The sequence below is a fragment of the Zosterops lateralis genome (assembly GCF_965231275.1).
Source record: "Zosterops lateralis genome assembly, chromosome: 3".
In the NCBI taxonomy this organism is placed as follows: Eukaryota; Metazoa; Chordata; class Aves; order Passeriformes; family Zosteropidae; genus Zosterops; species Zosterops lateralis.
The window spans coordinates 31,374,540-31,392,862 of record NC_139764.1 but is presented as its reverse complement, the minus strand read 5'-3'; the positions used below and the strand labels follow the sequence as shown (position 1 = coordinate 31,392,862).

The 18,323-nt window shown below is 36.7% G+C and overlaps 1 protein-coding gene across 1 annotated transcript in view; it reads left to right on the top strand.

Annotated features, from left to right (window-relative positions):
* Window positions 1-678: 678 nt before the first annotated feature.
* The window catches only part of LOC310906827 (ATP-binding cassette sub-family G member 8-like), a 49,280-nt gene continuing 31,635 nt past the window's right edge, over window positions 679-18,323 (top strand). Inside the window, exons 1-12 of the mRNA XM_083856385.1 lie at window positions 679-767; window positions 1,571-1,691; window positions 2,094-2,128; window positions 2,509-2,578; window positions 2,657-2,745; window positions 4,888-5,074; window positions 7,263-7,331; window positions 8,676-8,753; window positions 10,189-10,265; window positions 10,616-10,686; window positions 11,120-11,217; window positions 12,374-12,466. Coding sequence (XP_083712511.1) covers window positions 754-767; window positions 1,571-1,691; window positions 2,094-2,128; window positions 2,509-2,578; window positions 2,657-2,745; window positions 4,888-5,074; window positions 7,263-7,331; window positions 8,676-8,753; window positions 10,189-10,265; window positions 10,616-10,686; window positions 11,120-11,217; window positions 12,374-12,466 — 1,002 coding nt within the window. The 5' untranslated portion in view covers window positions 679-753. The remainder of the gene's footprint in view (window positions 768-1,570; window positions 1,692-2,093; window positions 2,129-2,508; window positions 2,579-2,656; window positions 2,746-4,887; window positions 5,075-7,262; window positions 7,332-8,675; window positions 8,754-10,188; window positions 10,266-10,615; window positions 10,687-11,119; window positions 11,218-12,373; window positions 12,467-18,323) is intronic.

The following is an 18,323-nucleotide window of genomic DNA, read 5'->3' as shown; positions in this document are numbered from 1 at the left end:
GTCACTGCACTGTAAAGTTCTTCCTCATGTTCAGGTGGAACCTCCTGGGCATCAGTTTCTCGTTGGCCCATTGCCTCGTGTCGTGTTTCATGTCCCCACTGAGCAGAGCCCGCTCCATCCCCTGACCCTCCCCTCAGACACGGACAGACACTGAGCTCCCCTCCCATCCTGTCTCCTCGAGGCTGAGCAGGCCCAGCTCCCTCAGCCTTTCCTCCCAAGAGAGGTGCTCTAGTCCCTCGCCCTGCTTGCCCTCCGCTGGAGAGTAAAATAATTACACAGTAATTTTTGTAAAATGACTACACTTACTGTGTGTTACACAGTAGTTCCCAGGGAGTGGGAACAATTCAGGCCTCGCTTCACTCCCTGCGCTGGTAACAAAGCTCACTGAGGGACCACGAGTTTATCAGGAGCCAGTGCTTAAGGCCGAGGTCAAATAAGACTCGGTTGGTGTTGTTTACTTATCCCTGGCTTCCTCCACAGCTGGAGTATCCTATCCCCTCACAAAAGGGGCTACACTCGGCATCCCCCGAGCGCCCTCACACTCGCACTGGTACCGAGACGCGGGAACTCTGATCACAGGGGGAGCACGGGAGCAAAGCCCAGAAAGCCGGGGCAGGGCGCTCGCAGGGCCCGGCACACGGCCCCTCCTCTGGGCGGCAGAGGGGCCGGGGCCGCCCCCAGGAACTACAGCTCCCGGCGTGCCCCGCGCCGTCCCCATGGCCACGGGCAGCCGGGCCCGCGCCCCGCGCAGCGATGCCCAAGGCCAGGTACCGGGAGCCCTGCCCGGGCCGGAGACCGGGGATCGCTCCCGCTGCCCTGGGGGAACGGGCCAGCGGCCGGGGGGGAGGGCCTGGAGAGGGAGGGAAGGAGGGCTTAAAACGGGTCGTTCCGGCCTCTACCTCTAAAGCGAGCGGGGCCGAGGGCAGGCGGGGCACGCTTGGCTCTTGTCCGGTTGCTTGTGTAAGGGAGCGCACATAAACGGGGAATGCCGGTGGCCGCAGGTGAACCCGAGCATGGGGAGCCCTCCTGCCCTCCCAGCCGCTCCCCGGCACACCCAGGGCGGGCCCGGAGCTCTCCCGAGCCCTCCCAGCCGCTCCCCGGCCCCAGGGGCTGCCAGCCTCCCGCAGGCTGCCCAGCCAAGCCTGACACGCCACACAGGCTTTAAAGGTGTCCTAGAGCAGCAATGGGCTGCCCGGAGAAGGGGTGCAGTGACCGTCCCTGGAGGCGTTCTGAGGAAAGGTGTGGTGTGTTCGGTCGCAGGGTGGACTGGATGATCTCAGGGGTCTTTTCCACCTTAACTGATTGTGTGATTCCGTGATTAAATGTGCTCCAAGCAAAGCTTCCCGCTTTACGTGCCCAGTGTGTGCCACAAGTAGCTGCTGGGGTTATTGAGGAATGTCACTGCAGCTGGTTTGGTTAGATATGCTTCGATAAACAGAGAGCCGGTGATGTGAAATAATAATAACAATCTACACCACAATAACCTTCATTTAGATGTTTTCAGGAATTAGGGCCTAAGGTGTGTCTTTTCTCTAATTATTCTCTTCTAACTTTGTTTTCTTCCAACTAGTGATACTTTATGGGATCTTGCTATAGCTGAAGTGGAGAAGAGAGAACATCCTGGTGATGATGATGTCAAGCCAGGGGAAGTTTGGGAAAAATCAGTACTATTTATGGGAAACAAAAATGGGGTAATCTAAATATTGTACAATCCTACACTTTTCAAACATAATTTGTGTCAGGGGAAACATCTCATATTTTCAGATGTTAAGGTTCTCTTAATTTTAAAGACATAGTATCTCATGGTCTCATTCTGCAGAGGTCTAATGGATCACTAATGTCTGTTTCAAGTGCAGTGTTCCTGTTACTGTATTTGTCTTGTCTGTTTGTGTATATTTTTAATAATGGTAGTGTGACTTGATTCTGATTGAAAATTGGACTTAAGCTTCCACTATAAGGCTGCAAACAGTTACATTTGTATTTGCAGTTTCTTGGTACTTTATTACTGGAATGTTAAATGAATTTTACTTAGTGATACAACTTTATGCTTTAAAGACAGTACAGTAGAGTTCCTCTTTGTTTTTAATTTCCAGGGAAAGACCACTATCATACTGAGATGCCTTGAGAGGTATGTGTGAAATATTTTAAAGCAGTTTTCAGCTGTAGATTAAAAAACAGTCATACTGTGTGATAATTCATAATAGATGTATGCAGGTGTGCTCTGTGACTGGTTGATCATTTAGGAATGAACTTATTTCCCTTCATTATAACCTCTCAGGTGACCCTTTCAGTCAGTGTTAGCTCAAATGACTCATTTCTTTAGGCTGGTGCTGCTGCTTCTCTGGTCTTCAGTACCTGGCACCTCGTGTCTAAAAGTGTCCTCCCTGTACTGCTGTCTCAAGGCCAAATTCAGAACTGACTGATAAATACGATTTAGTAACTGTAGAATTAACTTCCTTTCCTTAGAGGATCTTGACATAATACAATACACAGTTACTTTTCCTTTAGGGAAGAGTCTCCAAAGCCAACATTAGCCTTGGAATATACTTTTGGAAGAAGGGCAAGGAGACACAATACAGTAAGTATAAAGTATAATTTACCTTATCTTTATATATATACACACACCTAAAAATAACACAACAAAACTCTTTTGCAGCCTAAAGATGTAGCTCATTTTTGGGAACTAGGTGGTGGAACCTCATTAGTGGAACTTATTAGAATACCAATCACTAGCCACAGCATAAGGTAAGTGTGAATATTACAATTCTGGAGTTAATTTGAGCTTTTCTTCAAATATTAGTAATCTCTAGGCCTTTTTTTTTTTTTTTTTTTTTTTTTTTTTGTTAAAATCCCTTTCAAAGTGTAAGATAGAACATTTACAGGGTCTTGCTAAGAGTCACTGTAATACCATGATGTTTTGCTTTGGTCTTCCTTTTCATGCTTCTCTCCTAAGTAAATAAGTTTTAAGTAATCTGAACAAAACATGGAGGAAGTAGGTTGTCCTTAAGTAGATAGAACAAGAAATACAGAAAAAGAAAAGACGAAATACTTTTATGCTTGGTGAAGAGCAAAAAAACAAACTTGGGGATATATAAAAAATAAAATCTTTTTTCCTACTTCTGTGTGCACACATAGATGCTCTTTCAGGGACAGATATTTTAGGGTGAAAAACAAAGCCAAAAATTGTGACAAAAAATATCTCTGGATTTTTGGGAAATGATCTTTTAATGAGAAAGTAATTTCCCAACAGAGAGGTGATGTTTCCAGGTGGGACTAGAGCTACTGAAATTATTTGAAAACAAAAAGAAACAGAAATTTTGATCAAATTAAGAAAATGTAGTGAGAAAAATCCATTAAAGTAATGATAGCATAAGAAAAAGAAATGCATGAGAAGTTGCATAAAGAAATTAGAAGGTGCTGAGGGTGCTTTTATGATTTTTTTGGTTAGGGAAGATGGGAGTTGAAAGGGGAGGAAAGAATCAAAAGGTAAGTTTTGTATTATGATATATTGCTTTATTTCATTGGTATTGAGCTTTAATTTCTGGGGGGAAGAAAAAGGAGGAATATAATTTTTATTTGGTACATTTGCTCGTGTTTTGACTACCATTATGCCATTAGATAATGCCATTATTTGCTGAGAGACTAAGAGGGAATAAAAATAAAACACTTAGGGCATGTGAAGCTCTTTGTCTCTAGAAGAGCTTGAGAGAGAAAAATTAAGCATGATTTTTCAGCCCCTGACTGAATTAAATTATTTGAGCTCTACCTCCATCAGTCTTTTCTTCCTTTTTAACTGATACGGGATTTTCTAATGTGGAGAATCCTAAGATTCTTTGCTGGAATAACAATGTTCTGTAAGAACAATTCACTTCTGTTCACAAGGAGATATTTTAACATGCCAGTAAAAATTCTACCATTTCAACAAATAGAAGTGCATTTTGCTGGTTTTCTCATCATTGTAGTCAAGCAATTTGATTATTTAAAAGTTCCATAAACTATATATAGTTTCATCATGAGACTTTTCACCAGATTTTTTTTTTCCCCACAGCATTTTAAAATGAAATTGAACACTCAGCTGCTTCGTAGCTTTTGTAATACCACTCTGGTCTGGAATCCCCTTTTTCAAGTCAGACTGGAATGGGATAGAATGATGGCATCCATTCAGATTACTGCATTTGCAATGATCTTTACAAGTTGCACTTAAATGCAGCTGGTATTTTGGGAGGCATGGTTTTAGAAAGAGAGGACTTCAGATGTAAAGTATTTCTCATCAATAACCCACCTTTAAAAGTCTGGTATTAGCTAAGGATGTCATGAATACTCTTTTATCTTTCAGAAGACTTTTCCCATGCATCCATTCAAGATTCCAACAAACTGTCACAATCCCTGACATGGGATATTGTCCTTAACCAGGTTTTCTTCATTTCATATTAGAAAAGAATAATGAAAGTAGAGAACTTTCCCAGGTATCCAGGGAATACAGGTAATAGTCCTAGCCATTGGCTAGCATTGCTTGGTCTAAGATTGTAGACTTAGGAGATTGCAGGGATACATAACAGCAGAAATCCTCAGTCATACAGGAAGGAGCTACAGGGCTGAGGATATTTGCATATTTTACTGTCTGAAGACAGTCCCCAAAAACAACACTTGATTGAAAGATGCCAAAATAATAGTTCTGAACAAGAGACAAGGGAAAGGTTTCTTCAGAGTTCAGAATATCCCTGAAAGTCACCTTGCTTTGCTGTCACATTATATCTATCTTAGCAGTTAGATGTTCACATTTACACCACAGGTTTTTCTGTATGAAAATGACTGACTACCTCATGTGCTGAATGTGTGACTATGTGAATATAATAATAATATGTGAATATAATGCCTCTTCAATAGGTCATTTGCTGTAGTTCTGGTATTGGATCTCTCCAAACCTAATGAACTCTGGACTACTATGGAGAGCCTTCTGCAGGTCACCAGGAGCCATGTGAACAAAATTTTAACCAAACTAGAAAAGACAAACCCTGAAGTAGCTGCTGAAATTAAACAGAGAATGTGGAATCATCTGCAGAGGGATCACCCTGTAAGTTACTTCTAATATTTTCTCCAGATGTCACAGGCCTTTATACAGTTAAAGATAATGCTTTTGAAAATCATAAACAACTCTTTTAGATTTTTATGCATGACTGAAAATCCATTTGATGTAGATGAACCTGTTCACTGGAAAATTATAGCAATTTAATAAAAATTCAATAAGAGCAGAAACAAGGAAAGAAGGTTTCTTATATCTTTTTGTTAGATATCTAATGTGATTGTTATGGCATGTTACACCAATCAAAAGAAATAGTTTTAGAGTAGCAGTTTGCTTTTTTCCCCTCATCTTTTTAAAATGAAGATGAAAACTAGAATGTACAAAAGTCATCTAGCAAGAGACTAGCTGAAGGTACAAATTTAAGCAAAGAATATAGTTATAACAGCCATCAACATGACTATATACTTTGCATTTATTTAAATGTCTATCACAAACTCAATGCCTTTTGATAATCTGACAACTAATTAAATTATAAAGTTTCAGAAATGTTAACATCAGTCCTTTAAACATAATTGCTAACTAAATCTCTGGAAAAGCTAAACTAGATTATGCGCAATAGAAATGAAAAGTCATTGTGCATTAAACCTCTGCAAATGTTGTGTGTATATAATGCACAAATAAGTATTCAACAATTCAAAGACCTGGCATGTAAATCCAGTTACTGTAATTTCTATAAAATGCTTCAATACAGCAAATGCTTTTAGAGTTCAGAAATTTGAAAGTAACTCAAAATATATGAGAAAGCAACATATGCAGCACTCCATAGATCTAGCATAGGGGGTTTGATACTGGGATTATTTTGGTTTTTACTTCTAGAGAAGGTAATTCACAAAAAGATAACACCTACATGCACACCTGGCAATAAATTATGACCACACTGTCTAGTTTCATATAGAGGTTTATGTATCAGAAAATTGCAAGCTTTTTGCAGTAAGAAAAATAATAATGCTACTAATTGTTAAGAAAACATGTTATTCTTGCATTGTAGAAAACACAATTATACCATCTAAACTAAAATTTCTGTTTAGCTTCCATTATCAGAGACATAAATAATGCAAATAAAATATCATATAATTGCTTGGTTCTCTTTTTACTTTCATCATTGTTCAAAGAAAAATTGTGTCAATTTATTAGAAGAAAATACTGTCTTTTATAGTCAAATTAAATGACAGTTTATGGAGATCTTTATGTGCCTTTTAATGGCTAAACGTATTTTTATCATAAACAGGAATCAATGAAATACGTACATTTTTAAGGATTAAGATATATTTCATTGGCCTGGCTAAAGAATTATTTTCTTTGATGATAAGACATATCAGTTGCAGACTGGATGCATCTAAAGTACTCTATAGTCAAAAATAAATTCCATGGTCCAAACATGAACAGGGTTCAATAAACTAGTTTTAAGGTTTCTGATGTTATCCCAAATTTTCCTCTTAGTTATGAAATGAAAACTGTTTTTTCAGTTCTATATTCTATATACTAATTTTAAAGTTGCAATAGTTTTGCTCAAAGCTTTTGCTTTGACAGTGTATGAGTGAAGCCAATATTTCTCCTCTCCAAGTAGAGGATTTTCAGCTTCTGTCAACATTTTGTCATTTAAGCTGTCTGTGAAATCCCTGGAATTAGGAGGGAGCAGCTGGACCAAACTCTGCTACTACACATCTTTTTTGCACTGCTGCAGCCATAGCAGCTTGAATAAATAATTGCTTGAACACACGAGGGGATTATCTCATTTCATATGGACTACAGCAAACCCTTCCAGTTCACTTGAGAATTCTTGTAATTCACTTATTAAAATTTTTATCCCACATTAACTATATAGCATTTAAGTCTGCACTCTCAGACTTGTTTTCCTCCACTGATACTGATTCACATTTTCAAGATTGTTGGATGATGTTTCCTCTTTGTGCTGATATCAAACATTTGAAATTCACATTAGGCATTGTTTAAGTAAGTGTTCTGACTGCTCATAGGGATTTTTTCCTGACCATTTAGGAAAAAAAAGGGAAAATGGTAGAATATAATATGGATATTGCAATAAAATTGATTCCTCTACCTTATGGTTTGGAAAACCTTGTCTTCTGTGAATTAATTTTAATTCCTTTCAGTTGCTTCAACAGTTGAAATCTTCTACAGTTTGTTTACAGAGCTTAACTGTCCTATATCTTCTTAACAGGACTGTGCATTAGTCGACCCTTTTCCAATACCCTTGGTGATAATTGGAAGCAAATATGATATTTTTCATGTAAGTAATACTTAAGTACATTTGCAATAATTAAATTATTCCCAGTAAATATTCTATATACTAAAATTTCACTAAAATAATAATAATCTTTTGAACTAAAGTGTGGACAGCCCGTCTTCTACTACCAAAAAAAAAAAATCTTTCCATCCAACAGCATTAAGGAAGGCCTACTGTCATTCCTTTATAAAACACCCCCAAACTGATGATTTTTGAGATGTACTTAAAAAATGTTGAGACACAAGTTGCTGCAGACCTAAAAGGGAAGCAAGAAAACACCATGTGGATGGTTTCCTTTTATAATGAGAGAAATGCAGTTCCACGTGTCCCTTGTGACAGCAGCTGTAAGTTTATGGCAGTAAAAGAGGAGTGTACCTCAAGTCAAGCTGATCAGATTTTTTTGGCAGTTGTGGCACCTTCAGTCTGGAACTTCTTTTAAAGTACTTCCTAAGTTTCCAGAGACAAGTGAGTAATCTTTTATGGAGGGGAGGAAAGAAGTGTCATGGTACTGCTGGCTTCTCTCCCAGGACATAAAAACCCCAAACAAACACATACTCACTGCACTTGGTCATGAGAAACTAGGGACAATATGTCTGATTTTTAGCAGTCCTGCTGGCAGCCTGTGCTTGTCTGGATGGCTACACAGTGCACTCGGTACCTGCCTGACTCTCTGAGTTACTGAACTCTTTATTAATAAGGGACTTGCCTCCTCTCACACCAAAGCTTTATGCTGAGCCACGACCTCCTTAAACACCTCTCATGTAATAAGGGGAGAAAATGCCAGCCCGATTCCTTTGGGGGTCTATGGATTGACTCCTGCAGGCATCACTGGGACCAAGTTTTCACCCATTTTATCCACAGATGGAAGTCCATCTGTATGATTTTAGTTTAAACAGACATGGATGAAAAGGTATTTTGATGCACCTTTCAAATCTTGCAGGTATTAGAATTTAGACAGCATATACCCAAAGATTTACTTAAATATTTTCACAAAAAGAAAAAAATCCTTCTAGTAGGCATCATTTCTACTGGTAAAAATTTAAAACTATATCAAACAAATAAATTGAAAATTAAATGTGCATTCTCAATTAAAAAACTTTTCCTGGACTAACATATTGCCTGAATTAGGCTCCATCTGTAAAAAAAAAAACAAAGAGAAATTGTGACATTTCTTTTCAGAGTAGGCTGTTACTGATTCTGTCTTAAGATGTAATTATGCTGACAGCTGAAAGCCTTATATATTGTAGCTTAAGTGCATTGCAGTTTATATTAAAAAAAAAGAAAAGTTCTAACTGTAGTATTTTGGGTTTTGTTTCTTAATCTCTGTTCCACTATCAACATTTTCAGGAGTTTGACTATGAAATTAGGAAAATAATAAGCAAGACACTTCGATTTGTTTCACATTATTATGGAGCATCATTGGTGGTATGTATACTCACTTTCTATTTAAGGATAAGGGAGATGAACAATAGTTCCCTTGCAAAACAATATTTTTTACAATAGTACTGTAAAACTAGAGAAAATAGGATTTCAATGGTTTTAGAGTAGCTTTCTTCATGAGGCTATCTATTGAACAAGTCACTGTACAGGCAGGGGATAAATGAACATGCCTTGTGAACAAACAAACACAAGGTCCCACTATCAACAAAAACTAAATGAAAATATTTACCTGTTGCCCAATTTAGTTCCTGCATTGAGTTTACTGCATCTTGGGCAAATTTTTTTTTGGAACAAGAAAGGAGAAAGGGCAAAACCGATTGGTAGAAGCATGAACTTACATCAAGTGACCCAGATTTCATAGGCTTAAAATCAAGGGCTCATTTTCACAGTAGTTCATGTCTACCAGATTACTACACTTTGGGTGTTGAAGGACAGGAGCTTCCTTACAGAAGTGGATAGAAAGATGCCAAATAAAGACAATGAAGTATTTATTTTAGTTTGTCAGATCATCCTGTGGGTAAAGACAGAAACATGCATGCTGAAATTCGCAGTCCAAAAGCGCTGCCTCTTGGGCTCTCTGTGCATCACAAGTTGGGTCTAATTGTATCAACCATCATTTATGCAATAAATAATATTTAATCTAGCTTAGTGATTATCAAAACAACTTATATTTACTTATAATTCCAGCATGTCCTTTTGCATCCACATAAAGGTTTTTCACTCTGACACTTGAATTTGTCTTTTGTTAAGTGAGAGTACAGCTGTCTTGGTTGGGTTTTTTTAGTGTTTAAGCATTATTGTAATTAAAAATAGAATATAAAACTTTGTCTGCTAAATCCTGATTGTCATTGAAATGAGAGGGAGAAACTTAATTTCCCACAGCAGGGATCTGACTTCTTTCTCAGAGACATGAATCTGTTATGTACAAAGGCCCTTAGACATGAAGAAGCATGTTGTTTGAGAATATATTCTGAGAACTGCTTTCTGATATATCTGATATATTCTTCCTCTTGGAAGCTGTTTTTATGACAATTATATAGTTACTCATTACATTTCTAAATGTTTATGGTATTCTGGATAATTTTTTACATAATTTAAAATTGTAACTCATTAGCCTTGGGCAAAAGATTTGTGTCTCATAATGTGCATATTTCAAAAATTTTGAATCAGTATTTTAAAAATTATTTCTTAATCTTTATTTATGCTACTTTTTAATCTTTCTTGATCTATATATTTAGTAACAAATATGTTTTTGAAAGGGAATGTGAAATTTTTATTCTAGTTCAATTCAGTGAACACATACCAAATTTATTTGGGTCAGGTATTAATTAGCAAGGCTCTATCCTCTTTGTAGATGGCAAAATGCAATATATCTGTGATGGAAGTTCATAATGTATATTTTGTTTTCTGATTCATTTAGTTTACCAGTAAATCTGAGGCTCTCCTGCTGAAAGCCCGTGCTCTTATTAATCACTTGGCATTTGGCTACGATAAAAGGTAACATTATTGTTCAGCTATTAAACGTCTTACTCAGAGTCTAGAATTACTTAATTAAAATATTTTAATCATAAAACTTTTTTTTTCCTAAATATTATCTCTGAAAGATTTTTGTTCATGGACTTGGACTTCTGTGACTCAGCTGCCTGTCTCTGCTAAGCACAGTGATAACTCCTTAATTATGATCCTCAAACCAATGAATGAAAAATATGGTTACCACTGGAATTGAATACTATTTTATTTACATGCATTTATATGCAAACTCCAGTAAGACTCTAGTCTTGGCTAGAATAATGTTTTTCATTGATTTCTAAATGCTCACTTGATACATCTTCTTTTTTTCTGTTTAGCAAGTCTGTATCACTGGATCCCAGCAAGCCTCTCTTTATACCAGCAGGCCTGGATTCCATGAGCCAAATAGGTTAGAACATTTCCTGTTCATTGTTTGTTGCTTAATTGTTTCGAAAACAAGAAAAACATTTTTAAAAAATAGATAAATTACAGCACATCAGTATCAGTTTTAACAGATTATTGAAGGAAATAGCTTATAGATTTTAAAATCATGATTCATTATATTACTGAGAATGATTTGTGCAGGTTTGTTAGGTAGTTTCATAAAGTCTCTGGACTATGTAAAATAGTAAAGTACCAATAAGCTTAGAGCTGAAAGAAACCAAAATATACAAAACCTCTCAGCCCATTTCGTGGTAGGAGATCAATGGTTTTTTCAAACGTGTTGCAGCTTGCCAGTGTAGAAGGTAAAATACTAAATTAGATAGATCGTTATGCAAAATTATTCTGTGATTTATGTTGTTATGACAACACACTTGTCTTATGTGTGCTGTGATCCTCAGGACTACCACCTGCCTCTGACAGTGATTTTGGAACAGTGCGTGCCAACACACCTTTGGAACTGTGGAAAAAAGTATTTGAGAAAACATTTCCTCCCAAGGTAGGGATGTATGTGCCATGCACACCACTGCTTTTTGTCACAGAATAGCAGCAATATCCCTGCTCCTTTCTGCTTTCAAGTCCACTGGAATTTCAGTCTCACTTAGCAGTTCTCTTTAATAGATTTTTAAAAGATGACTTGTATGTAGTAGTGCTTCTATATCTTAAGTCACCTCCCTACATTTAGAAATTATGTAAGATGCTGTTCTCAATATAAAATGCCCCAACATGATAAAGACTAAACTTCTCAGAAACTATACAGAAGTGTTATTTTTTCATGGTAGTTTTGCTCATAGCCTTTAAAAGCACAATAAACAAATATTTTCTCCTGCACCTACCCCTCCAAGTACCCCCTGAAACAGCTGGAGAAATGAATACATTTCTCATCTTGCAAGCTCCATTACTGTTCATCAGTGTATCAGTCTAAGGTTTAAACATTTGCCAAATAGATTCACAGTCTCCTTTTTTGGTTCCACAGCAGGCTTTAAACTTTGAAGTTATTTTTATGCATTGTAACCTTCTTTTTCTGTTGCCTCATCTAAGAGGTAGAATTCTGCTTTATTTTATTCCATCACTGGTATTATTGCCTTCTTGCTACTTTCTATTTGATATGATTAAGGAGAAATGTGCAGGACAACATTGAAAAATCCCCTCCTCATATGGATAGCTTTTCTTACTATTAGTGTATTTACTTCTTTGGAATTCAAGTTATAGTTCGCTCAAGGCTAGGAAATGAAAATTCAGATATTTGGCAAAGATAGCCATCAGTTTCTCATCTATTGAAGTAATGCTTCTGATAACCAGAACTGAATTCTAGTCATGAGTATTAAACAGTTTAGCAAGGGCAACCTCAACTGTGCCCTAACATCATGGACCAGAAACAGTATTTTCATTTTGATGCTTAATAACCAACCACCAGATAAGAATATTTTCTGCCCTTTAGAATCTAGCTGCACTATTACTTTTTCTTCATTTTACTGATAGAACACTTTTTTTTTTTTTAACTAGTCTTTGTCCTGTAGCACAAAAATTTTCCATAAATGCAAGCTTTTAATACATTTGTATTAAAAACAAAAACCTTCACTTCTATAGTGTGGCTTTTTCTTATTAAATAAGATAAATTCTGTCATTTGGGGTTTTATCTCTTTTTCTTTTAGAATTTCCGTGATTTACAAGATACCAAGGACCCTGCACAGGATAGTCAATATGCTGAGTATGAAGTTGATGTCATGAGAGCTCAGAAAAACCAGGTGTGTGGTAATTCTCCAAATCCTCTTCACAGTCAGGTATTTCAGAACCACTAGCACTGCTGAGCTAATAGTAGATACTCGTACCTCCCTTTTTGCTCTTAAATAATTTCAGCTCTAGATTTCATTTTAGTAGTTGGTTGTGAGGTTTTTTCCCCATTGTTAAGATACTAAGCCAGTAGACCACTGTTAGATCTTAAAGTTTTGGCTCTGACTTTCTTTAGAAAGTAATAATTCAAATTTTCTCTCAAACTGTTCTCTAGAATTAACTCCCTAAAATAAACTTTGAAGCTTTCTTGACAATAATTTCTTCATTTCTTCACCCTGTACTCTCATTTGAGTGCTGACTAACAGAAAGTGTAGGAAGCAATATCAAGGTCTGTGGTGGGGACTGCATACTTCTCTCTTTCTCCTTCAAAACTTATTTAAACTGGAAAGATACTGAGACGATAACATTTCTAACTTGAATTTGCAGGCTACGGACATTTTGTCTTAAACAGAGTGAATGGAATTGTTCCGCAGAGTGATGATATGTGACTTAACCCCTGAATTCCAGGAAGCACCTTTAGTGGGGAAAGGGTCTTCTATTTTTTCTTACTAATTTTGAAGTGTTTCTGCCTTTCTCTAGATTAGTGAGGAATTAATTTTAGGGAAAAATTCTGTGGCAAACTAGATTAAGGTGAAAGAATTGCCTTACAGCTATCAGTATGTGACATCAGCTGAGTAGCAGTACTGTATATAACAGTTTTCATCAATATCATAGGTATGGGTCTGTTAAAATCAAACCAAGGTTTATCCAAAGAATAAAGCAATTTCAAAAATCCCCGCAGCCTTTGAACTTGCACATTACCTGCAATATCGTGTTAATGTAGGTATCAGTTCTGAATTTCTGTCACATCAAGAGCAGTCTTAGAAATCATTGAAATTTGTAAAGCACTCTGCTTTTGGAATTTATAATACAAATATACTCAGTTTAGTTACATATCTTGAAATAACTATATAGTGTACTAGGTTTGTTATTTTTAAATAATGTGTTGCAAAAGAAGATACTGGTATGTGTTGATTAAATCATACAGGAAATTATTAATTTTCTGGTTTTAAACAAAAGAGACAGGCTTTTAGAATCTTTATCTGTTCAAGGGCATTGCAAACCATTAAACCATTATAGCTTCTTTTTGTTGGACTACTACAAGTAATTTGAGCATTAAAGAGAAAATTACTTTCGTTATCTGCAGTTATTTCCTAAGTTTCTATCACAAAGTTTTAATTTTTACAAGATTATTCACACATTATTAAAATGTTTTATACCAAGAATTTGAAATGCACCAAGCTAGAAATACACATCTAAACGAAATGAATTTCTAGTTGCAGTGTTTCTTGGAGTGTCCTTCTGTTTTCCAGTTCAATGGAAAGCAGCACAAAAATTGTATTTTTAAAGCAACTTTTTAAATTAATCATGTGTCTGACATTCTTTATAGAGTCTCATGTTATGAGGCTCTCATGGGAGGACCAATATATCAAGATGGTCAATATGCAACGTGTTGCTAATGAAATCATGGGACCTAATGCAAAATTGAAAGTATCATGTGATGACAGTGAATGTTTTCATGTTATCATTTTTCTTGGTTACTTTCGGTTAATTAATGTTACTTTGGACTCCAAGTGATAGCCTATTTGCTTATTTATCTCAAAGATAAGCTTTAAAAGATAAATAAACAGAAAACCAGCAAGTGAAGCAAAACACAGCCCCTGTCACTGCATCTGATAGAAGAACCAGCAATACGTGACTGACTTGGGTCAGGACTGCTTGATAATATGTAATAGATTTAGAGATAATTGTGGTCATGCAACGTTTAAATAAATAATTTCCAACTTGGTAGTTTTGATTGATGGATTTGCCTGCATTCTAGCAGAGTAAAAGATTGAATTCTAATTCTTGAATATAAAATAAGAAAGCATTTTTTAAAAAAATCAAGAAAGTCCCTGGCTGTCTCCAAGGTACTGTCAGCCAGCCTTTATCTAAGAAGCTGTTTGGCTGTAGAAGTTTAGAGTCCAGCTCAACAGCATTCTGACATAACTTTTCTTTTAGACCAGACTATTTTGCCTCCCTAATATTTTCAGAGTTAACTATGAGATGTTAACACTTTCTTTCTAAACATTTTTGCTCTGGAAAGCTCCCTGAGGCTGTATTTTCTTCCCTGTGCCTTTCTTCAACATGGAGCACATCTCTCTTTCTCAACTATGTCTTTTCAGAATTCTTTTCCTAGTTCTTGCCCCACAGACATACATAGCACAGATTTATATCAAACAGTGCTGTTGGAATTGTTTACTACTTTTCATTCCCTGTAGTTAAGCTCTGAGAGAGAATACAGCACCAGGGACCCTTTTGAAATTTGTATTTCTAATGTAATTCTTAACTAGCAGATTTTCTCCAGGAATTACTGAAATTTTGTTTTTTCTGCAAGGCTTTCAAGATTAAAAAAAAAATAATTCTGCATAGTTATTAGGCCTTAAATGTCCAGGTTTTGGTTAATTCTTCATACACACACCACATGGCAATCTTGTCATCTTCTATCCATTCCCTGATAGCTTTTTGGCTTTTGATGCTTTCAAAAAGCAAAGGTCACCTTACTTTAGGTTTTGGTACACACATAACTTGAATTGGAGTGAGATCTTTTACTCTAATCTTATTAGAGCTACATATATACACCTGCATCTGTAAGTACCTATGGGGAGCATGAAATTCTTGTCCCTTAGTTCCTTCTATATGTTTGTGCCAGTGAGAGCCTGGCACATGGGAATGTCTGTTCTCTGTCCTTTAGAAATGCTCTCTGCCACAGATGTAAGTACTCTAAGGTGTCTTTTTGAAGGTTTTTCTTTCTTTCCTGTTATGCCTTCACTGCTAATACTCAGAATAGGTGCTTGGACCCTTTTGATCTGGACATTTGACTGCAGCTTCATTCATTGATGCAACAATGAATGATTAAGCTCATATAGAGCTCAGCCTTGAGCTCAAAGAACTGGAGAGCCTCCTACTCAGGTGGTTCAGAAGTCATGCAGTGCCAAAGTTCACAGTGACTGGTCCTTGTTACACAGAGCTATTACTTTAGGGGTGGGTGCCAGTTCTAGCTGAAGCTTCATGCCATGAAGTAAAGTCAAAAAATTGGACCTGGTGCCATTTGGTGTCAGCTAACAAGTCACGGAAGCCAATCTTAATGGGCAGAGATGTAACTGTTAAGACTTTAAGAAGTCATAAACACAAGAAGATTCTACATCTCACAAGGAAGAATAGTTGCATTTCCCCTAAAATTGCAGCAGCCTAATCAACCATGTCACTCACAACCAAATGTCACCTCCATGTCAGATCTGCAGCTGACATGGGGATTGTGTTGGCCAACAGACCAAGAGCCGTATTTTTTCAGCATACTTTGCTGACATTGAACATTTGCTGACATGACCTTCAGGAGACCATTTCAGACTCATTCCACAAAACAGAAGATTTCATACTGTGCCATAAACCCTTGGTCACCCAAGTGTTACTGGGCAGAGAAATATAATAAGCCCCAACCTTAACCTTCATAACAGAGCAGTACCAGCTTTCATTTTCTCCACGTGTGCTAGTCTTCATAAGAGAAAAAGTTATTTAGGATATTTACTCAGCTGCCAAGAACAAGCTTTCCTGTTTGAGCATGAAAGCATGTCCAAATGGGTAAAAAAGATTTCATATTTGAACCAAATTAAAGAGCATTATTAGAGCACTGTTGTTAAATTTTTTACTAAAGTTTGTGTGCTTAAGACTTTTAATTAGCGTTTCAGTACTTGGTTGCTTTCACCATGTTCCAGATTGAGGGCACTTCCAGTGAGAAACTGCATGAAAAGAAGCCCTATCAGTCACACAGAACAGAGGAAATGCAACAATTAAGGCTTTTCCTACAATCTTAATTTTTCCTTCTTGTTTGTAGACATTGTAGTATTGTCTTTAATTACATGATCATATACTATTTTGCTGATGTCTCAATTCAATTGTTCACTATTTCTTTTCATCATCTTTATTCTTTATGTACCTTATTTTTCAACCTGCCATTCAGACACTTCAATGAACACAAAAGTATTAATTTTTTTTCTCTGAGAGTGTGTGGTAATGTTATCTTATCTGAGTGCCTCACAAACATCAGTTAAGTCTTTCTTCCCAATTCCTTTATGAGATTAGGTGTGATCTTCCCCATTTGACAGATGAAGAATTTACAAAACACAGAAGTACAGAAGCATTAAGGTTTAAAAAAAAATGAAGCCCACTTTATGCCAATGTTGAGACATTGTGATAAGTTGCTAGCACTAATTACATTTAAAGCACTCAGAGCACATTGAAATTGCAATTAGTTTTTCTTTGTTTATCTGATCTCAGCCCCCTATACTTGCACCCACAAAACAAGCATAGCATAATGCTAGCATGAAGATTTTGGTGTGCTTTGAGATATATTCTTTTGTAGGATCCTCTTTCACTTTGGAGAGATAATCTCTTAGCTGACTGTATCATCAATCTATTCTAGAATTCTGTTCATGTTTGCAGTATAGAACTTAATGAGCAGGAAGGGGCCCTTTTTCAAGAGGGTCTCTGGAATGATCTTTATGTAGTGTCTGAAAGAATTTTGCATTACATTTCTGACTTCAGGGGATGTATTTTACTTTCTATTTTACATAGAAAATAGGTAAGTGTTCTTTGCTGACAACATTTTCCCTCCTAAATCACTGATATTTGTTAAAAGATTTTTTTTCCCTCAATATCCTCCCATTTAATCAGTTTTTCTTTTTTTTTCTTTTTTCATTTCTCATTATTTAAATGTTTGGCTCACCTAAATACACATCCAAAATAAATACTTATGATTTTGTTCTGTACTTCTGTATGTGGTGGAATAGCTATACAACTTTAGGATATGCTGTGGTTTGACAGTTTGCATGTTTGTATTGTTTTGAATTGCCTTTACACTGAATTGCCTTCTAGGCTAGTTAAACTTACAGCAAAATTAATTACTCTAAATTATCTGCCTCTTTCTTGAAGGAGTTTAATCAGATGATAAATCTGCAAGGGTAATTTAGCAAACACCTGTAGACATGACCCAAGACATTATTGTCATATGTAAAACCTGGCTATCTAATTTTACCCATTCCTGAAGCTTTTGAGAAAGTTTTTAAATGAAATTACTTAGCAAAAAGCAGGTTCTATGTGCTCTGTAAAATACCACAGTATTCTTTCTACTCCTAACTGCTGGCAAGTTTCCAACAGTTCAGTATGTTCCAAGATCGTAATTACTTTATATTAATAATGAGGGAGTGAAAATACTGAATAAAGACCAGCTTAGAGATAGAACAGTTTGATAGTGCTGTAGTTGTAGCTAATAATGCAATTTGCTGGCTTTAGCCTAGACACAATATGTTCTGTGTCAGTCACCCATGGAGTTACATAACCCTACCAGTACACTCCTACAAGCATCAGGCAGAATGTGTACAACTAAAAATCTCTCTGCTCATAGAGAGCTGGGGTGCTTTCTGAAAACTCTGCACCTCTGACAAAGCTGCTGAACTTATTTCCTGAGAGAAAATTCTATTTATTACTTCCATGCAATCTTAAAATGATTGCTTTGTTGTTCTGTCCTTTAATTTCTTCTTCCCTCTGTGCTCTGGACTGATATTTGATACTTCTGTTAAATTCGCCAGGTGTGACTTTCGTTATTTTTGTCATGCTGATACATGCATACCTACAGCAAAACCTCTCTTACCCTCTGAAGTCCATTCTACTAAAACCAAAATACAATTGTAAAACACATGTCCACTTTTGAAGGTCTTTGCTACATTTATCCTA